Source organism: Meriones unguiculatus, chromosome 17 (assembly GCF_030254825.1).
Source record: "Meriones unguiculatus strain TT.TT164.6M chromosome 17, Bangor_MerUng_6.1, whole genome shotgun sequence".
NCBI lineage: Eukaryota > Metazoa > Chordata > Mammalia > Rodentia > Muridae > Meriones > Meriones unguiculatus.
The window spans coordinates 25,251,792-25,277,452 of NC_083364.1; the positions used below are offsets into that span (position 1 = coordinate 25,251,792).

General features: G+C 52.0%; 3 protein-coding genes and 1 long non-coding RNA gene across 20 annotated transcripts in view; 2 read left to right on the forward strand and 2 right to left on the reverse strand.

The window, feature by feature from the left end:
• LOC110549404 (uncharacterized) overlaps positions 1-1,764 on the reverse strand; it is a 21,552-nt gene extending 19,788 nt beyond the window's left edge. For 2 of the 7 annotated variants that reach the window (XR_009586885.1, XR_009586883.1), the window contains exons 1-2: positions 1,601-1,763; positions 940-1,026 (exon numbers count right to left, since the gene is read on the reverse strand). This is a non-coding gene — a long non-coding RNA (uncharacterized LOC110549404). Of the gene's footprint in view, positions 1-939; positions 1,027-1,600 lie in introns of all 7 variants that reach the window. The other 5 variants (XR_002476452.2, XR_009586884.1, XR_009586880.1 and 2 more) reach the window with 5 other exon arrangements.
• On the forward strand, positions 1,107-16,600 carry Vwa5b2 (von Willebrand factor A domain containing 5B2). Of its 9 annotated transcripts, none has more exons than XR_009586879.1 (21): positions 1,830-1,976; positions 2,451-2,539; positions 2,744-2,892; positions 2,976-3,146; positions 5,125-5,356; positions 5,508-5,665; positions 6,322-6,453; positions 6,684-6,808; positions 7,177-7,332; positions 8,056-8,166; positions 8,262-8,470; positions 8,555-8,666; positions 9,095-9,280; positions 12,138-12,309; positions 12,464-12,780; positions 13,126-13,315; positions 13,414-13,767; positions 15,077-15,214; positions 15,296-15,376; positions 15,569-15,682; positions 15,769-15,906. XR_009586879.1 is itself a non-coding variant. In XM_060370071.1 (21 exons), the coding sequence occupies exons 3-21, from the start codon at positions 2,754-2,756 to the stop codon at positions 16,315-16,317; spliced, it is 3,738 nt and encodes a 1,245-aa protein (XP_060226054.1). In that variant the 5' UTR covers positions 1,830-1,976; positions 2,451-2,539; positions 2,744-2,753; the 3' UTR covers positions 16,318-16,600. The 9 variants fall into 9 exon arrangements, 8 of the variants coding, with proteins under 8 accessions (XP_060226056.1, XP_060226057.1, XP_060226054.1 ...); XM_060370071.1 differs by having other exon boundaries at positions 15,477-15,682; positions 15,769-16,600; XM_060370075.1 differs by having other exon boundaries at positions 12,467-12,780; positions 15,477-15,682; positions 15,769-16,600.
• Positions 16,601-16,686: 86 nt separating this feature from the next.
• On the reverse strand, positions 16,687-21,526 carry Alg3 (ALG3 alpha-1,3- mannosyltransferase). 2 transcript variants are annotated; one of them, XM_060370081.1, is made up of 9 exons: positions 21,335-21,526; positions 19,961-20,060; positions 19,716-19,863; positions 19,460-19,620; positions 18,898-19,018; positions 18,110-18,315; positions 17,682-17,759; positions 17,043-17,186; positions 16,687-16,928 (listed from the first exon to the last, which is right to left on the reverse strand). In XM_060370081.1, exons 1-9 carry the CDS (start codon positions 21,423-21,425, stop codon positions 16,766-16,768), a joined length of 1,212 nt encoding a protein of 403 aa, XP_060226064.1. In that variant the 5' UTR covers positions 21,426-21,526; the 3' UTR covers positions 16,687-16,765. The 2 variants fall into 2 exon arrangements, with proteins under 2 accessions (XP_060226064.1, XP_060226063.1); XM_060370080.1 differs by having other exon boundaries at positions 21,298-21,526.
• Positions 21,527-22,307: 781 nt separating this feature from the next.
• Positions 22,308-25,661, forward strand: part of Ece2 (endothelin converting enzyme 2) — a 35,386-nt gene continuing 32,032 nt past the window's right edge. The window contains exon 1 of one of the 2 annotated variants that reach the window (XM_021638550.2): positions 22,308-22,581. In XM_021638550.2, the coding sequence (XP_021494225.1) occupies positions 22,386-22,581 (196 nt within the window). In that variant the 5' untranslated portion in view covers positions 22,308-22,385. The remainder of the gene's footprint in view (positions 22,582-25,661) is intronic. The other variant, XM_021638553.2, reaches the window with a different exon arrangement.

Consider the following 25,661-nt stretch of genomic DNA (forward strand, 5'->3'; position numbering starts at 1 on the left):
TGTGATCACATTTGTGAGGGAGGGGCACATAATGCCACAGTGAACATCCTTCTACGGTGTAGGTTAGGAAGACAGAACTCAGGCACTTGCTTGGTGGCCTTTTTTAATCTGAGTGTGCTCTATCTGCATGTACACCTGCTCGCCAGAAGAGGGCACCAGATCACATTATAGATGGTTGTGAGCCACCATGTGGTTCCCAGGAATTGAACTGAGGACCTCTGGAAGAGCAGACAGTGCTCCCGTTAACCATTGAGCCATCCCTCCAGCCCGTGGGCATCATTTTTAACAAGTGGTGGTGCATGCCTTTAATCCCGGCACTCGGGAGGCAGAGGCAGGTGGATCTCTGTGGGTTCAAGGCCAGCCTGGTCTACAAAGGGATTCCAGGACAGCCAGGGCTGTTACACAAAGAAACCCTGTCTCAAAAATCCAAAAACACAGAAAACAAAAAACAAATGGCGTGAGCTATTGGACGTCCATATGTAAAACAAACCAAAAAACTTTACCCCGATCTCACAGCTCAAACAAACATTACGGTGGTCCATCCATGCCTGTAATCGCAGCTCCAGAGAGGCTAAGACTGGAGAATTGCTACAAATATTAGGTCAGCCTGGTCAACAGTGGATGGGGCAGGAAAATGGCTCAACAGGCAAAGGCCAAGCTGTGTCTGTCTTGCTAAGTGGTGTTAACGGTGGAGATGACTGGAATCTGGTACCCTGGGTTCAGGTGCTCAAAGCAGGGGTTCCTCCTAGGATCGTGTGGTGATGAAAACTGTATTCAGCATGATAGAGTTAATGAGTCGGGGTGGAAAGGCGTGGGTCTGGCTTAAAAGCCCATTCCTCTCTGGCCGTTCCCACCCACAGCTCTCCTTAACTTCTCTTTGCAGACCTGGAGCAGGGCATCTTTAGGAGTGCTTGCATGGGTGATCACAAACAAACTCACCTCTTTCCGATATTCGGGGTTCTCAGAATCTTCCCTCAAGGTCTTAGGGAGATTTTACAGCCTTTCCTAACGTTTTGCGGTGGGACCCTGTCAAACGCGAAAATCCTGCCAATAACGAGGGACCTGTTTTTCAAGCAAGATTTCCCCTTCCTCCGGCAGGTGCTGTGCTGATGGCTGGGGGTCGAGGGCCACTGCTGTGACACAAACAGCCTGCACCCCCAGTCCAGCTGGGTGCTTTCAAGGCCCTTGAGCAGGCAAGCCATCCTGCGCATCCTCCCCACTACCCAAAAGGAAGGAGCTACCACCGCAGTGGTGGCCAGGCAGGCAGCTTCCGGGCGGGGACGCTGCCGCAGGAACGGGGAGAGCCTGGACTGAAGGGAGTCGCTTCGGTGAGCACATAAAACGAAGGTACACGCCGCCAAAGGGGAGGTTTCTGCGGTGACCAAGAAGTGTTTTGCTTTCCGTGTGTGGGGCGGGGGCGGAGGGGGTTCGAGCCCCAGCTGGCGGAACGCACGTTTCCGCTGCGGTGATGAGGGAGGGTCACCGCAGTGCCCGGGAGTCCACCCGGGGCGGGGTGGCGGTGGGTGGGCCGCTGCCGTGCTGGGGAGGTGGGGGGTGTTTGCAGACTCCGCCGCCCCGGTTTGCTCACGGGACTCCTTACCTCCTGAAGGACGGAGAGGTGGGGTCTCGGGGGCCTCGTTCCGGCGCCGGAGGGGGGTCGTGCGGCGGCCGGGACGCCGGCCCTCTGCACTGCGGCACCTCGCCCGGCTGCGCGCGGAGGCGGCGCGGCGCTCCGAGCGGCCGAGCCGCAGCCCCCGCCGCCGAGGAGGGCGGGGCGGAGGCGGGCCCGGAGGGGGGGGGGCCTCTGGGAACCCGGGCGGGACGACCGGGCCGGCGCCGCGCTCCCGGCTCTCGGGAGTCTCAGCCGCAGCTCCCGGTCGGGTTTCGCAGGTGCGGGGACGGGGACGGCTCAGAGGAGGCCTCGCCCACCTCCCGCCTGGTGGTCCCGACGCCCACCACTCCGCCGAGGAGGGACGGTGAGGCTTGGGCTGCCCGCAGGGAGGGGACGGTCCCGAGACCCACCCTGCAGCATCCCCCGCGGCTCCCTCGCAAGCTGTCTAGTCTCCGGCAGGAGGGCGAAAGGCCCCCTGGACAGGTCACGTGGGCTCCCGCTGCCGCGACGCCCCTCCACATCTGACCTCCCCGAGACGCTTTTCCGCGTCCCTTCCTCGTTCCTCCTGCTGCAGCCCCTTCAGCTCCTTGTCTCACCCCGTCCCCGGGGACCCTCGCGAGCTAGGGGGCGCCTGGGACGCTGCTGGCCCTTTAAACCTCTGCTCTCCACCCGGAGTATTTTCCATCACTCCATAGGCGCCGCTTCCGACAGCTGGCAACCGTGGGGAGCCCGGAGGAAGGGGACGAGTACGGGGGTGGGGTGGGGGTGGCGGCGAGGCCCGGGGAAGGTGCAGGAACAGCTGTGGACAACACCCGCCTTTGCCCCCCTCGACCCGCAGAGAGACTGGCGGGCGCCTGGACTGGAGGGTTAACCATTAACCCTCCACTCCCCCGCTGCCGGGAGCTGAGCTCCGCTCCGGCTGCCCAGGTAACGGGCGAGGATGCCCATCCTGCCATCCTTGCACCCCCCCTCACCCCTTCTTATCTGCCCCGCCACCTGTCTGCCTGGAGGCTGGAGCTGGGGAGAGGGGGGAGCATCCGACTCAGCCTCGCGCCTCTCTGCTGCCCTTCGTCCTGGGGTCGGGTAGCAGAGGCAGGCGACGCGCCCCTCATCCAGCTCCTGTTCACGCAGGGTGGGCGCCATGCCCGGCCTGTACTGCCCCTCCAGCTGGACGCCGCTGCCACTCACCGACTCCTGCGTCCGGGCTTATGCCAAGGGACCCTGCCTCAGCCTGCGGGCCCGGCTCACCTACCACAACCCGCAGCCCCAGCCCGTGGACGGTGAGACCTGGCGCGGGCGCGGGGAGGGAGCAGGTGCCGGGCGGGGTTCGACAGCGCGTCTGTCCGCTCCCGCTCGCTCGCAGGCGTGTTCGTGTACCCTCTGGCTGAGGCCGAGGTGGTATCTGGCTTCGAGGCCGAGGCGGCCGGACGGCGGGTCTCCTTCCAGCTGCAGAGCCGGCGCCGCTCGCAGGCCGCCTGCTGCCGCGCTCTGGGCCCGGGACTGGGGACCTCTACGCCCCGCCGCTGCGCACAGGGTGAGTAAGCTCTGAGCCCCGGCCCTCGAAGGCCAGCCACAGCTCAGGCTCTTGCACCCTCATGCCGCCCGCCAGTCTTCTTTCTTCTTGCAGACACTGATTTTTATTTTCCATCCATCGGTTCATCCCTTTATCCAACAGTCATGGACTGGGCGCCCGCCCCAGACATGGTGCTGAAAGAATGTGGCCCAGGTGAGGTTCGCAGCCAAGCAGACACAACAGGCACTGCACAGCTTACAGGGTACCAAAGACCCTACTGTCCAGGTGGCCACAGTCTTTTTAGTGTGAGGCAGGCAGCCCTTCTCCCCTACCCAAGGAACGTTCCCCAGTCCCTTATCACCAGTTCCCCAGTGACCTGTGGACTGACTAGCTCCGGAAGCAAATGCAAAGCCCTGTCGAACAGCCCAGGCTCTCACTCCATCTCGCTAGCCCCCCTCTGCCACCAGGTACCACAGCATTTCCACAACAGCTCTTTTTTTTTTTAATTTTATAATTGACTTAATTTTATTTTATGTGCATTAGTGTGAGGGTATCAGATCCCTTGGAACTGGAGTTAGAGACAGTTGTTAACTGCCATGTGAGTGCTGGGAATTGAACCTGAGTCCTTTGGAAGAGCAGACAGTACTAACCACTGAGCCATCTCTCTAGCGGTTGGGATTCCTCGTTTTTACAACAGCCCTTTTTGTACTTCCTTGCTCTCTCACCCCCTGGTTCCGACTAATGCATTTGTGCTTGTTCTTTGAGAGTTACTCAAAATGCTTCTCCTCGGGAAATTCTTATCCTCCACAAATAACTGATTGTTCTCTTCCCTGATCCCCAGCCAGAAGCACTTAAGAGGGACAATAAATGTCACAGCATCCATTTGGCCGTCTCTCCTGAAGCATTGGCTCCTGAGTTTGGGCCTGTGCTTTGGTCATTTCTAGGTCCCCAACACAGAATCTGGGACAAAGGGGCCCAGTGGGTGCTGGAGGAGGTGAAAGTCATGCCCCGTGCTGTGTTCTGTGGTTTGCATCCTAGTCTTCTGTTTACTCATGTATGTGCTCATTTGATTCTTGCCTGTATGCCTGTCAGGTAAGAAAAGGGACAGAATTTAGTGGTGTTGAGAGTTGGATTAAGCCTCTCAAACGGCCTATTTATTCTATACTCAGTACGGAGAACATAGAATCTGCCTTTTTCCTTTCAATCTTTTTGGGTGCTTTGCATTAATTATTTCATTTATTCCTCATCCATTTTATGGATGCTGACGTGAAGGGCCCCCAAGAGGATTGTCAAATGACACAATTAGAATTCACAGAGCTAAGACTCAAAACCTGACTCTGTATTTTTCTCACTGTATCAGGCCTCAGCTGGGTGGATGGGACCATCCACTTCGCTGTTGTTGTTTTGTTTGTTTGTCTGTTTTTATTTTTTGAGACAGGGTCTCATTAAATAGCCCTGACTGTCCTAGAACTCACTATGTAGTTCAGGCTGGCATGAACTCTCAGAGATTCTCTTGCCCCTTCCTTCCCAAATGCTAAAAGCAGAGGTGTGCGAGCCACCACGCTGGGCTCTCTCACCCGCTTTTTTCCTTATCGTTCTAGTGAGCACTGGGGAGTCCTCCGCCTCTCACCAGCAGAGAAGTTGTGAATATAGCAGGCCCCAGTCTAGAGGGACGTGTCAGTCCACAAAAGGGGCTCTTTAGGGTGATTGCAAACTAAGCTTGAACAAGAAGGGGCAGACAGGGAAAGCAAAGGCCTTCCAGGACCTTAGGACCTTCTCTTCAGTCCTCCGTTTTAACTGTGACGTCATTGTGCTCTTGGCTGTTGCTGGTCCATTCCCTCTGTCTGCCTGACTCTTCCACCATCATCCACCTCATGTGCCATCCTGTCTCACATGTCATGCCAACTCCACAAAGTCCTGCATTGTGTCTCACCCTCCCCACTATTCCCCGTCCTCTCGGCTTCTAGTGCTCTCTGAAACCTTTTCTTACTTATCGTAGGTCACCTTGTCTTGGATCTGGCCCAAGCTCGGTCCACGCTGGTGTTGCCCACCGGCCTTGTTGCTGCGGCTGGGACCATTACAGTGACCCTGTGCAGCAGCCGGGAGTTGCCCTCCAGGCCTGATGGGGTGATGCATGTGGCCCTGCCCACTGTGTTCACTCCACTGGCGCAGCCAGGCCTGCCAGGGTCCCCCAGGTCTCCGGGGCTCTGTGACGACAGGTTGGGCCTATGGTGATTCTCTTCATCCCTCCCTCAGCTTCTCTGGGTCTAGTGCGGGTGAGGGGCCTCCCGGGGGCTGGACAGAGTGAAGAAGGGTGGGGACCAGTCAGCCAGAAGGGCTAGTGACCTTCACAGTAGCCCAACCCCCCCCCCTCCCTTCTAGCCCCACCAGCTGCTTTGGAGTAGGCAGTCCTGAGGAGGAAGGGCTGACCTGGGAGCCACCAACTGCACCTCCAGAGGTGTTCTCAGGCCCCGCCCACTGTCCTGCTCCCTACACCTTCTCTTTTGAGATGCTGGTGACTGGACCATGTCTGTTGGCAGGTAGGTGTATCTGGCCCGGCCTAGCCGCCCTACTCAGTGTGGCAGACTGGGAAATAATCCACAACTCATAGGTGAGAAAACAAGGGTAGAAAGAAGACAGAGACCTGTCTTAGGGACCCCTGATTAGTATTATTGCTTTTGCTCGTTTGTTTGTGGCAGGGTTTCAGATAGTCCAAGCTGGCCACACACTTGTTCTGTAGCTAAGAACCTTTCACTCCTGCTCCTCCTGCTTCCGCAGCCTGTGCCAGACTGGCTCTCATACTAGTTTTATCAATGTAATTTATTTATGTACGACTCCATTCACCAGTGTCAAGAGAGATACAGTAGGACTGGTCCAGGTATGGGAGTGGTTTTTCTTTGTGCAATAGGTGGGGTGAGATGGGGGAAGGGAATGCTAATCGAGAGTGCAACCTTCTGGCCAGCTTGTGCACAGAACTGGGAACCCCCATTCCAGCCCCTTTAAGGAGATAAGCCCTTCTTTGCCTGTATAAGCCTGCATAAGCCTTATATAAGTCTATATAAGATCAGATTCTGAGCGCTCGGCTAAACCAGCCATAATCGCTGCCTATCGCCACCACTATCTGAAAAGCTGGTACCCGTGCTCTCAGGGCTTGAAGTGAAGTGACTTTGACTCATTTTACCTCTTTGTTCCTCAGGCCTGGAGAGCCCCTCTCATGCCCTGCGTGCAGACGCCCTCCCTCATGCCAGCTCTGCAGCTACTATCTGTGTCACCCTGGCGGAGGGCCATCCCTGTGATCGGGCCTTGGAGATCCTCTTGCACCCTAGTGGTGAGAGCTGAGGCACACAGTGGGCCAGCTCTGATGTGCTTAGGAATGGCATGGGGAGCAGTGTTCAGTAACAGTGCAGAACCCCGGGCAAGATGGACCAAGTCATGTCGGAGGATGGGCCCCACAAGGCAAAGAGGCAGACCTGCAGGGGTCCTCTGAAGACAGTAGGTCTGGGCAGTTGGGGTTCAGAGGCAGGGACTACCTGACAGAATTGTGTCTCTTCTCTTCAGAGCCCCATCAGCCACACTTGATGCTGGAGGCTGGCAGCTTGAGCTCAGCAGAATATGAGGCCCATGTGAGGGCCCGCCATGACTTTCAGAGGTTACAGCGAAGAGACAGCGATGGGGAGCGGCAGGTATGGCTGTGTGAGATCAGGCTTTGGTGCTGGCTGAAACAGCGTGTGAGAAGCAGGAAGATAGCTGTGTCAGAACGAGCAGAACCTCTCTGTTCTCAGTCTGTTCTCTCAGTAGGCACCACAACCGTCACAGAGAGCAGCCAATAGTCCCAGAAAGCCTTGCAGGAATCTCTCTGAGATAGGTCTCTGGGTGGGGGGTGGAGGGGAGGCAGGTCTAAGGTAGGCAGACAACAGCCATGCTGTCATGCAGTCGGTGAATCTGACAGAAAAAAGGCCCCGAGCCTGGGCCCTTCTCCCCCCTCCTCCCCTCCCCCCCTCACAGAGCTGCACTGCCCCTGGCTTAGGCTAACTCCGGCTCCTGTGCTCAGGTGTGGTTCCTGCAGCGCCGGTTCCATAAGGACATCTTGCTGAACCCCGTACTGGTGCTGAACTTCTGCCCAGACCTGAGCCCCAAGCCTGGACACCTGAGTGCTGCTACCCGGGAGCTCCTCTTCTTGTTAGATGGCAGTGCTGCAGGACACAAGGCCTGTGGGGCACGATGTGTGGGCAGCCCTGGGCACGGGGCGGGGGGTGGCAGCAGGCTGAGGTAGGCTGAATCAGCCTCTTGGGGTCAGGAGTTCCCTTGTTTGACATGCTATCTACCAGAGAAGGACCAGATCTACTTCTGCCTCTTTCATACCTATGTGTGTCTCTCCCAGACTCCAAGAGCCAGCCATCTTTTTTTGTTTCATTTTGTCGAGACAATCTCTCTCTCTCTCTCTCTCTCTCTCTCTCTCTCTCTCTCTCTCAAGCCTTGGCTGTCCTGGAAGTCACTATGTAGACCAGGTTGGTCTTGAACTCACAGAGACCCACCTGCCTCTGCCTCCCTAGTGCTGGGATCAAAGGCGTGTGCCACCATCCCTGCTGTCCAAAAGTTTCTCTTTTCCACAGAGTCACACTCTGTAAGCAGACAGGCACTTGGAGACAAAAACTTCACACACACACACACACACACACACACACACACACACACACACACTCCTCCAGAGAGTTCCAATGCCCAATATCTCCCACATCCTTCATAGCTCCCTTCTGCACTCAGGGACCCACTTCCTCATATGCTCAAGGCTCCTCTCACATTACCTCAGCCAGCCCCCGCCCCCTCCCCATCTAACTACCGCTTGGAGAAGACAAAACAATCTGGTATTTCTTGTTCTCTCCCAGTGCCAGTTGGGACTCTCATTGTTTTCCCTTCTGGTTCTCCCCAGGATGCTATTGTTTTGGCTGTAAAATCCCTCCCAGCTCAGACGCTTGTCAACTTAGCCATGTTTGGGACATCAGTACAGTCACTCTTCCCAGAAAGCCGGCCTTGCAGTGATGTGAGTATGGGTCAGGCTTTGGGGGCTCCCTGCAGATGTTTCGCCCCAGCCCAGTCTGGCCCAGCCCAGCCTAAACCTTCGCCTTCTCTCTCCAGGAGACTGTGCAGCTGATCTGTGAGAGCATGGAGACTCTCCAGGCTGCCAGCTGTCCCCCTGATGTATTGGCTGTGTTGGATTGGGCCTTAGGGCAACCCCAGCACAGGGCCCACCCTCGGCAGCTGTTCCTAATCACTGCTGCCTCACCAATGCCTGCCACTACTCACCAAGCCCTGGAGTTCATGAGGTGGCACAGAGGGGCAGCCAGGTATGGAGCGGGCAGAGGCGACTAGCTAAGATGGGTACCCCTAAGATACTCCTGAATGCTGCGGCTGCTTCCCTTCCCTGCCAGGTGCTTCTCCTTCGCCTTGACGCCTGCGTGCCACCAGTTGCTCCAGGGCTTGTCTGTGATCAGCAGGGGCCAGGCCTATGCCCTGAGGCCTGGGGAAAGACTGCAGCCCAAGGTGAGTGTGAACTTCTACCTGCTGCTGGAGGTCCCTCTCCGGAGTTACACATGGAATCTGAAAGAAAGCCTGCTCAGGCTCCATGATCCAGGCGCACTCACCAGGACTTCTTTCTAGTCCAGTCTCTCTCTCCCTGAGAAACTAGCTAGGAGAACTATTGATGGCACTAGGAGGGAGGCTGTGGAGAGCTGAGGCCACAGCCTCTGCTCTGGCCAGCCCCTGAATCTTGCTGTTATGACCTGAAGTCTTGTCCTCCAGTCTTGTCCCACTCATGTGACAAAGCTCAGGCCAAGCCCTGAGAACTCAGTTCCTTCTCCTGACCCCATCAGCACAGGGCTGGGCAGAGGACATGGGGGAAGGGCAGCCTGGCCAATCCATCTGTTTGACATCCCCCCCCCCCCCCCCGTGTCCTTTGGTACTCCTCTCAGTTGGTGCAGGCCCTGCGGAAGGCACTGGAGCCTGCTTTGAGTGACATCTCTGTGGACTGGTTTGTGCCTGATGCAGTGGAGGCACTGCTGACCCCCCGGGAGATCCCAGCACTCTACCCTGGAGACCAGCTGCTCGGCTACTGCTCACTTTTCAAGGTGGACGGCTTCCGGACCGGTGCTCCAGGGGTAGGACCGGGCTGGGGATGCGAGATGGGCCTGGAGGGCTGAAGTCCTTGTATCTCCCTTCTTCCCTGTCTTTCCTGAGAACCCTGTAGGCCTAGAAGCCCACAGAGATTGCCCTGGGATCCTCCCAAGGGGGGTGGTCCTGTAAAGCATTGCACTTGGTTTTCTTTCTTTTGCAAATATGTGTTGTTATTATTATTATTATTTTATGTGCATTGGTGTTCTGTCTGCATGTATGTCTACGTGAGAGTGTCAGATTCCCTCAAACTGGAGTTGCAGACAGTTGTGAACTGCCATATGGTTGCTGGGAATTGAACCCAGGTCCTCTGGAAGAGCAACTGGTGCTCTTAACTGCTGAGCCATTTCTCCAGCCCTGGTTTTCTTTCTTTTTAGAACTTTTTAAAATTACATTTACTTGTTTATTTATGTGTGCAGATGTGCACACATGCATGTATGTGCTTTCGATGGTGTCTAATGTGGAGGTCAGAGGTCAACTTGTGGGAATTGGTTCTTTCCATCTACCCTGTGGGTCATGAGGCTAGAACTCAGGTTGTCAGGCTGGTGGCAAGCACCTAAAACTATTTCACACAACAGTACCTTACATAAAACACCATCTGGGCTGGAGAGATGGCTCAGTGAGGACCCAGGTGACCCCGCATGGTGGCCCGCAACTATCCACTCTAGTTCCAGGGAATCTCACCCTCTCTTGTGCCCCCAAGCGCCATGGAACCTTGGGCACATGGGAACATAGACATACATGCAAATAAAACACTCTTACACAAAAAATAAAATTAAGAAAATCTTTTAAAATGTAAGCAAGCAGCAGCTAGCCATTTCCGGTAGCACTTGAAAGCCTATGTCTGCTGCCTCCAGACCCAACTTTGTTACTTTCTGGCTATGTGATTTAAGCAACTCACTTACCCTCTCTGAGCCCACTTCCTCGGATGTAAATAAAGTGGGGGGGCCTGCTGTTGTTTAATGAGTGTTTTGTCTGTCTGTATGTATGCGCACTCCATGTGTTCCTGGTGCTCTTGGAGGTCAAAGGCAGGCATCTGATCTTCTAAAACTGCAGTTACAGAAGGTTGTGAGTGTTCATGTAGGTGCTGGGAACCAAACCTTGGTCCTCCATGAGAACAAGTGCTCTTAACCCCTGAGCCTTCTCTCCAGCCACAAATAATGTGTCGTAGCTATTGTGAACAGAGAACTTGAGCACTCCAGGGAGGGCTTTGAGATACAGATGTTATTTCTTGTGACACACACACTCTCTCTCTAAAGGAACTATGTGTGCCTCCTTCTTTTTGATTCTGAGGGCCAAATGACAGACTGCTAGCCTTTTGCCAGGAAGCTCAGTTTTCCAGGAGCTTGTTACCCTCAAGGTTAATATACTGGCTTCTTACTTTTTTAATATGTGTATGAAGTTTTCTTGCACCTATCCATGTGTACCATGTGTGCATCTGGTGCCTGTGGAGGTGGGGAGAGGGTTTCAGTTCCCTTGGGATTGGGGTTACAGATGGTTGTGAGCCTCCATGTGGTTGCTGAGAATTGAACTCAGGTTCTCCAGACCACTCTTAACCACTGAGCCACCCCTCCAGCCATTATAGTTTAAAATTTTAATCAAGATATAATTAGGAAAGGGGAAGGAGGGTGGGATCGGCAGGGGAGGAGGGAGAGGCTTATGGGGGGATACAAAATGAATAAAGTGTAATTAATAAAAAAATTATAAAAAATAAAAATAAAAATTAATATATAAAAAAGATATAATTAGGTCATCTCTCCCCTTTTAGTTCCTCTCCAGCCCCTCCCACATCCTCCCTCACTCCCTCTCAAATTGGTAGCCTCTTTTTCTTTATTACATGTTTATATATACATACATATATAAACTCAACCTGCTCAATTTGTTTAAAGTTGCTTGTGTGTATATAATTTCAGGGCTGACACCTTTGTATTGGATATCCAATTAGGGAGCTCATCCCTGGGAGAGACTAGTTTTCTCTCTCAGAAGTCATTAGCTTCCTTGAGTTCTTTGTCTAGAGTGGAAACTGGCACCATTTCTCCCTTCTACGCTAGCAGAATTGGCAATTAGTTGTCATTGTTTGGTCTTGTTTAGGTAGCCATGTTGAGGGATGATGGGTTTAGCTTTCCTGTCATTCCTAGGGAAACACATTCTCACAGCATATTTTTTAATTTTTAAAAAAGATTTATTTACTTATTATGTATACAATGTTCTATCTGCATGTACACCTGCACACCAGAAGAGGGCACCAGATTTTATTTTAGATGGTTGTGAAGCACCATGTGGTTTCTGGGAATTGAACTCAGGGCCTCTGGAAGAGCAGCCAGTGCTCTTAACCTCTGAGCCATCTCTCCAGGCCCCATAATTTTTTTTTTAACTTTTAAAAGACCTATGGCTCAGTGTGTTAAGGCACTTGCTGCCAAGCCTGTTGATGACTTGAGATCAATCCCCAGGACCCACATGGTAGGAGGGAACCGACTCCTCTAAGTTATCCTCTGACCTCTGCAAGAGCTGGGGCTGTACACACACACACACACCAATAATAATAATGGCTAAAAAAACTTGATTACATTTTTCTTTACTTGAGTGTGTCATGGGTGCATGTATGCGGTCAGAAGATAACTCTGTACTTCAGTTCTGTCTTTCTACCGTTACGTTGTTCCAGGAGTCAAACATAAGTGGTCAGGTTTGCACAGCAAGTGCCTTTACCCACTGAGCTATTTTGCTGGCCCTTGTTTCTTCCTGGCCTTCTGGATTATTAGTTTTTACTTGCTATGATCCATCTTAAATATGTACTGGAAAAGACATTATAATTTAGTATACCTTTTCCTCAATACCATTTCCCAGGGCCAAGAGCCTGGTTGGCAGAGCTTGGGTGGTTCGGTGTTCCCATCTCCAGAGGAGGCATTATCTGTCACCAGCCCTGGCACTGATCCTACACATACCACAGAGCCCCTGGGAACGGGCACTGTGTCAGCAGAGCTGTCAAGCCCATGGGCTGTAGGAGACTCAGAGCAGAGTGAGTACCCAGGCTTATGTGTGTAGCTGTGTTGGAGAGTGAGTACCCTGGCTTATGTTGTAGCTGTGTTGGAGAGTGAGTACCCTGGCTTATGTGTGTAGCTGTGTTGGAGAGGGCAGGGGGAAGGGTCTGGGCCCACTCTCCTGCTTTCCAGCAGGTATGGAAGCTCTGACAGACCCAATCACAGACCCTGGACCCAATCCCTCATCTGACACAGCTATATGGCGTCGCATCTTCCAGTCCTCATACATCCGGGAGCAGTACGTGCTTACCCACTGCTCTGCCAGCCCTGAGCCAGGCCCAGGCTCCACCGGCAGCAGCGAGTCCCCAGGCTCCCAAGGCCCTGGCTCCCCCAATGGTAGCCTTCCCCTGGATCCCCCTTCTCAGCAGGGCTGCCGAAGCCTGGCCTGGGTAGAACCTGCAGGTTCCCGTTCCTGCCCCCTGCCTGTACCGCCACCATCTCCATTCAAGGTGAGATATAGTTCACATTCATCCAAAGATTTACTTACCACCTGCTGTGTGCAGTGTTTACTAGAGGTGGATGGGTAAATCCGTATCTATGACATCACAAGTAATGCACACAGGGATGGATTATGGGTGCTCGGAGTCAGGGAGTCAGGGTGACTGTTAGAGGAAGCTAGGAAAGTAAGCTATGTCAGGAAGAATAAGCAAGGCAATGAAGATACAGAGTCGAGAAGCAACCTGAAGTGAGAAGTGAAGTTCGATGGCATAGGGATTATGGGTAGCTGCAAGTCTACGGGGCTAGAAACACTGCATTCCTTGACTAGTGAGTGACCTTCCGTGTCTCACACACAGGTGGGAGCCTTGAGCGCTGAGGTGCTGGGCCGTCGGCACAGAGCAGCTCTGGCTGGCCGAAGTCTTTCATCTCCCTCAGGCCGGGTAAACCCAGTCCCTGGTAGACCCCGGCACCCTTCTCTAGATGCAATACCAGATGGCTCGGGCCCTGAGCCAGGACAACAGCTGGGTCAGGGCCTAGATGATTCAGGTAAGGGTGGGATGGGAAGCCAGGGTTCTGATACCAGGGCTGTGGGGAAATGGAGTACAGTGTGCCATGTTGCCTATACCCCTGACATCTCTCCCCAGGGAACCTGCTCTCCCCAACCCCCTTGGACTGGGATATGTTGATGGAGCCATCTTTTTTATTCAAGGCTGTGCCACCCAATGGGGAATCAGCTCCTCCAGCAGAGTCTCTGCCTCCCCAGGCTCCACGTTGTCACGTGGTGATCCGGGCCCTATATGGGGAGCAGCCAATGTGCTGGGAGGTGGGTGTTGGGCTGGAGGAACTCTGGGGTTCTGGGGACGGCTCCCAGCCTGCTCCCAGCCCTATAAGAGAAGCTGCATGGGATCAGGCATTCCACCGGCTGACAGCAGCCTCTGTGGTCCGGGACAATGAACAGCTGGCTCTCCGTGGAAGAGCTGAAACCACTGCTGAGCAGGGTAAGTTTCTAGCAGCCACAGCTCAGGCACAAAAGCTTTGAAGAGAAAATAGCCAAAGTACAGCTCTATGTGTTATCACTGTCTTCCTCACTTTGTCACAAAGGATTTGAGGTGACTCGCCACATTGGCAGGGTGAGATATTGAGCAGAGGAATGAAAAAAAGGGAAAATGAAGGAAACTGGGTAGGGCTGGAGAGATGGCTCAGTGGTTAAGAGTACTGGCTGCTCTTCCAGACGACCCGTCTTCAATCCCCAGCACACGGTAGCTCACAACCATCTGTAACTCCAATTCCAGGAAATCCAACATTCTCTTCTAGCCTCTGTGGGCATCAGGCATGTATGTAGTGCAAAGACATACATGCAGGCAAAACACCCCACACATAAAATAACAGTGGTAAAAGAAAATAAATTAAACATAAAGGTATATTACAAGATACACAATATTAGGTTATATACTCTTGCAAGCATAGGACCCAAAATTGGGAAGCTTCCTAGCAGCTAAAATGGAAGGCAACATGATCTTGTAATAATAAACTGCCTGTAGCATGGACAATCTTCCACTCAAGGGGACCATTAAAATCAGAGTTAGAACCTCAGTCCTCACCACACTGTAAGCACCCAACAGACACAAGTGGCCGACAGAACATGTTCACGCCTGCAGAAAGTTCCGGGTAGTGTGAGTGGTGGGCAGTGCCCATGTTGCTGGCCAGGGTGACACACGCCTGGAACTCTAGCAGTTGCTAGGCTAAGGCAGGTAGGAGTTCTGGGCCAACCTAGGTTACATAGTAAGACCTTGTCAGAAATAAAGTGCATTCCTCAAGTCCTGTGGTGGGGTCATCCAGTACCCTTGGAAAGCTTGTCTGTGCCCAACCTCCTCCCTACATTTGAATCATACCAATAAACAGAATAAAAGCTGGATGTGGGTGTGGGTGCCCTGGCACACACCTGTAGTCACCACACTGTGGAGGCAGAGGCAGGAGGACCACTCCAGACTAACAAGCTTCTGGGTTACTAGGGGTCCTGGGTTGTGGGTTCGAAGTTGAGAAGAGCTGGTTCTGGACCAAAGATGGCTATCCAGTATGTTCAAAGGGAACAGAGAAGCTGTGGGGACATTCTAGTTGTGCTTGAGACAGGTCATCTCCATGTAGCCCTGGCTGGCCTACAACTCCCAGATAGTGGTCTGCCTTGGCCGCCTGAGTACTGGGATTAAAGCCACCATGTTTGGCTTTCCAGTGTTTCGTTTTGTTTTGTTTTAATGCAGCTTTCTATATAGATGGTGGGAGTTGAGCATGCTGCTGCTTGATTCACAGGCCGAGTCAGAAGGGCCTGGCTCCGAGCCATTCAGACAAGCAAGGTGAGCTCCGCGCCATCCTGCTTTACCTGCCCTGTTGCTGTAGATGCTACTACTAGAGAGGTCTTGCCCGGAGCCCTGCAGGTGTGGAGTTCAGGTACGTGCCTTCCCTGCTGACCTCTAAGGTGTGACCCATCTCCCCGGCTAGCCGGTGGGACTGACTCAAATGCTCCTGCAGATCCAGCTGAGCTCTCAGGCACATCTGCCTCTCAAGACCATCTGGCTGCTGCTCCTCTGCCCACCGCACTCCACTCTAAAGGTATGGCTCAAAGGCAGTGGCTTGGGCACACGTGAGCTTTAGACCACTTGCTGGCACTGGGTGACCCTACTTGTAGGACATCAGGGAGGCTCTTCTGCAGGTGCCTGGGACCCGAACCTAAATGACAACTCCAAGTCAGCACTGGGGGAGCTCCTATCTCCTACTGGAGGTCATCATGGCTTGCCCCATCAGCCTCCAGCCTCTTCCAGGCTCAGCCTGGGTCGTCATCGAAGACTCTGCAGATCCAATAAGGGCCAGACAAGTGAGAGCAACAGCGACGGCAGCAACCATGACTACCTGCCTTTGGTGAGGACTGGGGAGGTGGAGGGTAGCACCATTAGAGCCAGAGCTCTGTCTCAGATCCCCTCTCCCCCCACCTCTTCTCTCCTCAGGTGCGGCTGCAAGAGGCACCAGGCTCCTTCCGCCTGGATGAGCCCTTCTGTGCTGCTGTGTGCATTCCTCAAGAACGGCTGTGTAGAGCCTCGCCCTTTGCGGCACACCGTGCCAGCCTCAGTCCCACCTCAGCCTCATCTCCTTGGGCACTTCTGGGCCCTGGTATTGGCCAGGGTGACAGTGCCACAGCCTCCTGCAGCCAGTCACCCAGCTCAGGCTCTGAGGGTCCAGGCCAGGTAGACAGTGGACGGGGCTCAGATACTGAGGCCTCAGATGGAATGGAAAGGCAGGGCAGCTCTGATCTTCGAGGCCGCACTTGGGCCACAGCCGTTGCCCTGGCATGGCTGGAGCACCGCTGTGCAGCTGCCTTTGGCGAGTGGGAGCTGACAGCATCCAAAGCTGACTGCTGGCTGAGGGCCCAACACCTGCCCGATGGCCTTGATCTGACTGCTCTTAAAGCTGCTGCCCGGGGGCTCTTTCTGTTATTGCGACACTGGGACCAGAATCTGCAGCTACATTTGCTGTGTTACAGCCCTGCAAATGTGTAAGGCTGCCTGCAGCTTTGGCTAGCAACCCCCAACACAAAGTCACTGCCACCCAGGGCCCGCCTCTTGGTGCTGGGAAAGAATAAGTTGGTGTGTGCTACCCTCCACTGCTTCGTTCCCCTCCCCAGAATACTCTTGCCACCACAGGAAGTGCCTGCCTGTACTCTCTTCTCTCTCCCACTCCACATTCCCTCCCATGTGCTCTGAGCTCTCTTATAGGACGGTGGAAGAGGAGAGAGCTACAGTCCCAAATCCTATGCAATAAAGTGCCTCTATGACTGCCTGATGAATTTGTTTGTTTGTTGGGAAGATGCTCCTTATAGCTTGGCCTAGGCACAAGCAACCACTATTTTTACGTAGGCTGCACAAAGGTAGACTTGGCAAGGTTTATTCTAAGAACAGTCCATTCCACCCATTGTCCTGAATGAGTCCTAGAAGGAAGGGGTGGATTTCAGTGCCTTTTCCTTTTAGACTTGACCCTCTTAGGGAAAGCCTGAGGCGATAGCCAGAGCTGCAGCAGGATGACAGCATGGCATATGTGCAGGGCAGCAGAGCTGAATGATGTGGATGGGTATGTGTTCCAGGAGAGCTCAATGAGGCCCAGCACCAGCAGCCTGGAAAGGAGAAACAGATTTTATCCCTTTCAAGGTCTGCAGCTCTTAAGACTTCTCATGCCCCAGACCTGCCCATCCCCTTTCCCCGCTCTCCCAGGTAGTCCCAGGCAGTACCTGCGCAGGTGCGTGAGCCAGCTTACAGGCATGGCCCACAGGAGGTAGGGCAGTGTGTGGAAATACCAGACGTAAAACTGGTAGTGCAGGGAGCGGCTAAAACAGATGCCAATGAAGTTGGAGGTGAAGAGGGTAGAAACAATCTGTAATATTATTGTTAAGGCTTTGGGCATGAATAGAAGGGATGGGGGTTGGGGAATAAGGGTTCAAACAAAGGGGCAAAAGTTCTGGGGTGAGAAAGCACCCTACCGTGGCTCTGCCATTCCCACGTGTAAGCCTTGGACAAGCTTCTTAGCTTCTCTTCATCTGGTCCTCAGCAATGCTTGGGCCTGTGCAGCCTAAGGAGTTTGAATCCCTCACTTACTAGCCTTAATTCCCCCTAACTCAGGTGTATTTTACTTGTTAGGATGTAGGAAATCTCGGGATAATACCAAGAGGAGTGCATGCACCCATAATGCTGGCTGGCCCAATATGTGGACTTAGGAGAAAGCTGTGCTGAAATGTGCAGTGTTTGCTGCAGGGTACAGATGGGTGGGCTCCCGCCTCCTCCTAAGCTAGCCAGCTACCTGAGACCAACAGACTAAGATTCTATTTATGCTTTGAGAGAGCCACATTTATCTTTCCATGATTTAAAGGATATGGTTTGGTGTGAGGGGTTGAGGTGGAACTTTTCTTTTGGAAGGGTCCTTCAGCAGTGACAGAATACTTTCCCCTGTTCTGAAGAGAAGTCACTCGGACATTTATCAAGCCCTAAATGTGTGCCAAATTCTTCTTCTTTTTTTTTTTTAATCTTTTTATTTTTCGAGACAGGGTTTCTGTGTAGCCTTGGCTGTCCTGGAACTCACTATGTAGATCAGGCTGGCCTCAAATTCATAAAGATCCACCTATCTCTGCCTCCCCAGTGCCAGGATTAAAGGCATGTGCCACCACTGCCCTGTGCCAAATTCTAGATTAACCACCGTCAACTTACCATGTCCCCCAAGTAGCACCTAAGGCTGAAGTTCTTCCCTCCATTCCATGAATCTTCCCATGATATTAACCCCCGGTTTTTTGTTTTTTGTTTTTACCTGTGCCACCTACAGAGGGCAAACAGCAAGAGGAGGCTAAGATGGGCAGCCAACAGGGCCAAATGGAAGGCACGATGTAGGAAGATGGCTTCAGGAAGGAAGCGCCAGTTCACTGTCCATCGGAAAAGAAACTGTCGGCCAAGGTCAAAGGAGCGGGATAGGTAGCCAATGGGGTTCTCCAGCAGGAAGGGTAATCCCAGCATTACCTGAGGATGGGCATGAAGCCAGCAAAGCTTCTAAGGCTCACCCCAGCCTTCACGGTAATCACTTAGGAGAGCACAGTGATATGGAAGCCCCAGAAGTTCCCTTATTTCCACAAGGAGTAGTAGGAAAGCCTCCCCACTCCCAAACCCTGCCAGAACCGGACATCACAGTAACATGGGGGGGGGGGTGTCATACCACCTTCCTAAAGAATTCATCAGGAGTGTTTGCATAAGGGTGAGAGGGGGAAGGTATTTAGAGAGAGTGTCTCCCTATGTAGCCCTAGCTGGCCTGGCATTTGCTCTGTAGACCAGGCTGGACTTGAACTCAGAGATCCTCCTGCCTCTGTCTCCCAAGTGCTGGGATAAAAGATGTGCCACCTCGCCCAGTGATTCACTAGGTTTCAAGCAGGCAGCTTTAGGAAGCCTCTGAGAGGCCTGCCAAGTTCAGAAGCCATGAGACCTAAAGCTCAGAGACAGTGGCTGCCCAGCTCAGAATCAACTCCAAAATCTTGAGAAAGCCCTAAGAGAGTTAAGAAGGCCTGGAAGTTGTCCTTTCTCATCAGTAAGGGGAGAATGAAGAGGCACCTGAAGAGCAGCGCAGGTGGCTAGCTTGGGGAGGGCACCACGGAAACCAAACTGAGTAAGGAGAAGGAACAGCAACCCGGGGGCAAAGAGGAGCACATTCATCTTCACAGACACGGCCAGGCTGAAATGGACAAAGAACAGGAAAGGCAGAGGTCAGCTCCAGGACTGTGTGCCCCATCAAAGACACACCCACCTCCTCACAGATTTCTCTCCCCACGTCATTAAGCACCAGGATGTGGTCCTCATCCAGAACCATTAGAGGGTCATAAAACGTCATGGGAGGAGGTTGGGAGGAAGGGAATAACACCTAGTCCCTGTGTCCAGACTAACTGGACACATACTGAATAACATATTTACAGTGTTAGAGGGTCAACTCCAACAACGGATGCCATCCCGAGACGAGATCGGAACTAAGCATGGGGAAAGAGACTTTCTACAGATCCTCGACTTGTTCACGGAGGCCCTGAGTGACACCATGATCTCACCACTCTTTATACCCTCTGCTGCAGAACATTGGGGAGATACGGAAATGCCCATGGGGATGGAAGGGAGAGGCACTGACCTGAAACAGCAGCAGCCCCAGCCCCAGTGTTGTGCCAGGAAGAGGTTGATACTTAGGAAAAGCAACGCCATAGCCACTGGGTCATTGAAGAGCCGCAGTACAAAGATGGAGTGGACGCGGTAAGAGGCACAACACATGAAGAAAAAGACGAAGGGAGGTACCTAAAGGGTGGGCATCAAGGTCAGCTCCCCAAATCCGAGCCATCCCCACCAGTATTTCAGGCCAGGGCCAGTCAGTGCTTGTAGCATAAACTCACCTTGGAGGTCTGGTGGTAGATCAAGAAAACAAGCACCAAGGTAATGAGGTAGAGCACAGCAAAGATGTTCTGGGCCATGAGGATGTCAGTGCCACGGCCAGTAGCATAGTAGAGCCCCATAAAGATGTATAAAAAACCAGCTGGGTAGCTGGAAGATGAAAGGAAACAGGAGCCTAGGTCAGGACAAGCGGCCTGGTACCCATCCAGCCCTTCACAGTCTCTTTAAACCTCCTATCCTCACTCACACAAGAGGTCCGGTGTCACCCCGCAGCTGTGTGTAGTCATATGTGCCACTGATGAAACCCTCCACCTGGGCCATGTAGGCCTTCCAGTCAATCTCTGTGTCTGGAAGATAAAAATAACATGGTCTAGTTACTTCCGAGCCCAGAACTTGCCTACCTCTAACCCCCATGCTTTCAGACCACCAAAGCACCGAGTTCCATCTTATTCCCAGGGCTTCTTTCATCTCCATCCCTTATCTAACTGCACATGCCCCCCCACACCCCCCACACACACACTCGAAGGCCAGGGATTGCCATTTGGTGTCTTCCTCCATTACTCATATAACAGAGTCTAGCTAGTCAATTTGCTCTGATTTCTTGTCCTGCTTCTCCAGCGCTGGGATTATAGGTGGGCCACTGTGTCTACCTGGCACTTATGGGGAGCCTAACTCTGGTTCTCACACTTGAATGTAAACACTATCTGCTAAGCCTTCTCTTTAGGTCCATTAACCCAGGTATCTCAAACTCAATGTCTAGAATTGAATTTATGATCTACTACAAATTTATTCTCCTTCCTGGGTCCCTCGGGTAGTATCACAAGCCTGGGCTTCTTGTTTGTTATATACTTCCCTCCTAGGTTCTTAAATGGAAACGGGTTTGTTCTGTCTGTGTGTGCACATGCCTATATGTGGGTGCACATATAGGTGGGTGTGTCAGCATGTATGCATGCATGAGTGAGGGGGCTAGAGGTTACCGGTGAGAATGCGTCTCATCCTCATTTTAAAATCAGGGGTCTTTATGAAGCCAGTTGTGGTGGTGTCTACCTCAACAGAAGCAGAAGAGCCAGAAGCAGGCACATCTCTGAGCTTGAGGCCACCCTGGTCTACACAGCAAGTTCTAAGGCAATCGAGGTTACATAGTGAAACCTGTTGTTTTTGTTGTTGTTACGGTTTTTTTGTTTGTTTTTTGGGGGAAAAAAAAAGACACCAATACCTAATGGACTCAAATGGTCACAAAAGGCCATTCTTTAAAGGATTTTCAAGACCTAAGAATTAAATGCACGAAAAAACTGATCTGGGAGGGCAAGTGACTGTCTAAGGGTATAAACATCAGCGATGGCACGTTACTTCTGGCCAGAACTTACTTCCCGGCTGCTTATGCTTCCTTAACAGGCTGGATGTTACCACCTACAGAGGGCAATCTCTAGCGTCACCTCCCTCCCTTACGGGAAACACACTTGGAAAGCGAGCTTGGGGCTCAGGGAGAAAATAAGGGTTTGAATGGTGAATGAATGCTCTGTAATCTAGTTTCCTTCAGAGGTTTCTCCCTCCCTCCGGTTCTCTCCCCTTCAATGAACTCACATGCCACCCTGTGAATGACCAAGAAGGTGATGCCCACCTCTGCTAGGCAGAGGCAGGAGGCCACAAGCAGTGTGTAGCGTGGCTCCTGCAGCAGTTGGTGGAGTTCTTGCCAAGCCCGCTGTAGCCATTGTTTCCAGAGTCCCGCAGGGTGGTCGACAGAACCCGGCTGGGCGACAGAACCCGGCGGGCCGCGTTTCCGCAGCCTAGCAGCCATCTTGACGGTGCGCCACTCTTGTGGTTCCCACCACCCGGGAAACCCAACCCCAAGACACTAGGTTCCGCCGCTCGCCCTGGGCGTCCTCGCAAACTGAATGCTGATCCGAGTAACCAGAATCCTTGTTTATTCCACAGCAGTCTATCGCTTCCAATTGGAGGTTAGGGCACCAGGGTTTCTAGCTAAAGATGATCCATTGGGTATTTATTATATACCATTGGATATTTATTATATACAATGGCTTAGAAATATTTCCAACATGGATATGCGGACCTGAATAAGACAGCCCTGATAAGACAGCTGGGACTTAGATCGCACGCGTCCATCTCCTCTGTTGGACTACACGCTATTGTAATATAAAATATACATAAACTTCCCGGTGTATGTCCCATCGAGAGCACATAAACGCTAATATATCAGATCGTTTGTCCAGAAAAACAACAGGTCTGGCCTCCGTTCTCCAAGCCCAGCTTTCCACTCGGCCTGTGTCGGCCTGAGTAATTGTGTTCACGTTAGAGGAGAAACCTTTCACCGTCCCTCCCGCCTTCCTTAAGGTCCTCCAAAAGAGCTCGGGAAGAAGGGAATCTTTAATTAATCAGGCTTCTCAATGGAAAGGGTTGTCGAGACTGAGCGCGAGAGAACGCAGCGATAAGCCTGGGCGAGTCTGACGGGAGAAAACGTGGTCGAGTTGACATGGGCAATTCAGCTTTCCAGCCGGACGATTTTCAAAACAGAGCTCAGAAGGTGACGGAAGTTCCACGTGTTCGCGTGGAGCAACTGCAGGGGAGGGCGGAGACGTAGGCTCCGCCTCCCGTTTCCTACCTCAGCGATTGGGCTTCCGAGCCCTGCCCTGGGCCGCGGCGCCCCCCGGAGCATGGCCTCTCCGCGGACTCCCGCGTCCCCTCCGGACCTGCCCGAGCGGAACTTCCAGTACTGCCAAGTCCAATACTGGGACCGGCGCTACCAAGATGCGGCCGACTCTGGACCCTACGAGTGGTTCGGGGACTTCGCTTCCTTCCGTGCCCTCCTAGAGCCGGAGCTGTGTCCTGGGCACCGTATCCTCGTGCTAGGTGGGTAGTGTCCCAGCCGCGGGTGGCCGGCCAGACCTCATCCACTTTCTTCCTTTCTCTGCTTTCTCCGATACGAGACGCCCCAGTTCGGAGCCAAGATCCAGTACCTTCAGAATCCGTCTGTATGTAGCCAGGGCAAACAGAAATAAGAGATCATCAAAAACTCTGGAAAAAGACAGTCCTTCGGTGTCCCAGCCTAGGACGCGGGAGCGCTCATGTCTGTGGACCTACTTTCAAGTCCCAACATGAATTGGCTGTGTAACTCAGACAAGTCATGAGTCCATTGTGTGCTTCCGTTTCCATGTCTAGAAATGGGATTGCTAACTTTCCTGGAGTAAGTCGTGTGCACTTCCACCATAACACCTACTTTTCTTTTCGCACCGGTGGGCACCCGGAGCCATTGTCAGGTAAAGGGACTTATTACTTCTCCGAGCCCTAGCTGAAACTTGGTCCTAAACACTAATAGGATAGACTAACACTCTCTGAGTCTGATGGGGAATTGCAGCTAAGGTAGGTGAAGAAAACGCTTTTACGGAAAGCACACTAATAGGATAGACTAACACTCTCTGAGTCTGATGGGGAATTGCAGCTAAGGTAGGTGAAGAAAACGCTTTTTACGGAAAGCAGGATCTCTGAGAGATCAGCTGTGCCAGTTGGTGTTTCTCTCCCACTGTCAGCTGCTGGAAACTCAGAGAAGTTTGAACGAGTAGAGTTGCCTTCCAAATGTAGTTTTTAAACGTTTTGTTCAGTATACATGTATACCTTTTGTTTTGTTTTGCTTGAGACGGTCTCAGGTCTCACTGTAATCCTGGCTGGCCTGAAACTCACTTTGTAGAACAGGTTGGCTTGGAACTCACAGAGATCCACTTGCCCCTGCCTCTAAAGCTTGTGTACATTTAAGTGGAATACTCGATAGAGATAAAAAGAGTATCTCTTACACAAACAGTATATATGTAAAATATAAACACTATAATGTGTGTGTCTGCACTGCTCAATTTGGGAAGTAGAACATGACCAGGACTAGAAAATAGTACCTATTGGCTAAGAATCTGAACTCCGGGAGCAGGTAGTTAATGGGAGAAACTTGTCTTAGCTGGAATTGCCATTTTGCACAAAATCTTTAAATTTCTGTGCCTCCATTTCCAGGCCTTAAGAAGAAAATAAAAATCTAGGTGTGGTGGCTCACACCTTTAACCCTAGCAGTGGAAGACAAGAGACCATCCTGGTCTATGCAGCAAGTTCCAGTACAGCTAGGGGGTTACATAGAGAGACCCTGTTTCAGCAAAACAAAATGTAAATAAGAAAATGAAAACTTACATATCAGATTATTTTTATTTTTTTAATGATTACATGAGGTTGTGAAATACCTAGACCAATACCTGGTCAAAAAAAAAAAAAGCTTCATGTGTGTTAGTATTTAGGTAGCCTGCTTCTGGGTTGCCTAGTAACTTATGATGTCATGTGTGGCTCTTCTCCCTGCCCACCCCCTTCCCCCCCATAGGTGTGGTTCAGTTGCCTAGAAGCTATAAATGGACTCATGCCTCTTACCTCTCTCTCTGGCTCTTGCGCTCTTTTGCCATCTCCTGTTTTCTCCCCTTTCTCTGTGGGGGTGCCTTCTCCCCTCCCCCATCATGTCTCTTCTCCATCTCCATCCAATAAACCTCTTTCATTTAATATCTGTTGTGTGCATCATCATTTCATTGGTGCATTGGCCAGGAATCGAACCTGGGCCTCCTGTGTGGCAAGTAAGAATTCTACCACTGAACTGTTGTGGGCCTTATACACATCCGAGCAGCCACCAGAAGTGGGACAGATGTGTGTGGCGGCAGCAGTGGGCAGAAACAGGTTAAGTGATCATGAAAGGAGCAGGAGATAAGGGTGCCAGAGAAAGATTTATTGTGGGTGGGCATGTGAAGGAGGGGTCCTAGCATGTCTAAACATTGGTAGAAGAGCCCTCCCGGCTTTTGGCACCAAATGTTAATATTTATTTTAAAAGGATGCCATGCATACAACAGATGCCAGTGCACCAATGAAATGATGATGCACACAACAGTTATTATATGAAAGAGGTTTGGAGAGAGAGGGAGAAGGAGAGAGAAAGAGAGACATGATGGGGAGGGGAGGGGCGTCCCGACAGATAAAGGGGAGAAAGCAGGAGACAGCAAATAAGCACAAGAACAAAAGAGAGAGACAAAGTGGTGTGTTGGTCCTTGTATAGCTTCTGCTCATCTGAGCCATGCCTGCCAGCCTGCCAGGTGTGCCTACCTGGCTGGCTATACATGACATCATAGGTCACTAGGCAACCTAGAAGCAGGCTGCCTAAGTACTAACAATGTGTTTTCAGAGTTTCCTTATAGTTTCCCCATAACTTCTCCCCACTAGAAGTAAAAAGTTTCTTTAATTCTGTGGTTGTAAATGATTGCATTTATAGATTTACCACAGAACTATGCTTATCAAGCTGTAGTGCCTTTCAAAATTAACTGGCAAGCCAGGCCTCACTGTGAGATTCTAATTCCAGGGAAATCTAATATGGATTCTAAGATTTTTTTTTTCTTTTGTTGAAATAGGGTCTTTATTTAGCCTGATTGGCCTGAGATTTTATTAATTAGGACATACTGGCCCTGAATTTGCAACCACTCTCCACCTCCACCTCCCAAGAGTTGGGTTTGCAGGTGGGCACCAGCAGACATGGCTTCAGGATTGTTGTCAGCAGTCTCCATAGCTGACTGTCAGGACACCACCTTGACATCTTCCTGACTGGGCGGTATCCTTTTTCTAGCTAGAAGGCATGAAAAGTCGAAATGTAGAAGTTAAGGTTTTCAGAAAGCTTAGATCTGCAAGATCTAAACGCAGTACTCAGAATTTGGGGGGGTCACCTATATTACATTTCATCTCCACAGATATGAGCAGCGTGCTATTTACTCAATTTCTAAAGCTGAGTAACAAGTATTAAGAGGCACTGTGTAGGACCCAGGGCAGTGGTGCACACCTGTAATCCCAGCACCCAGGGAGGCATAGGCAAGTGGATCTCTGTGAGTTCGAGGCCAGCCTGGTCTACAAAGTCAAGGACAGTCAAGACT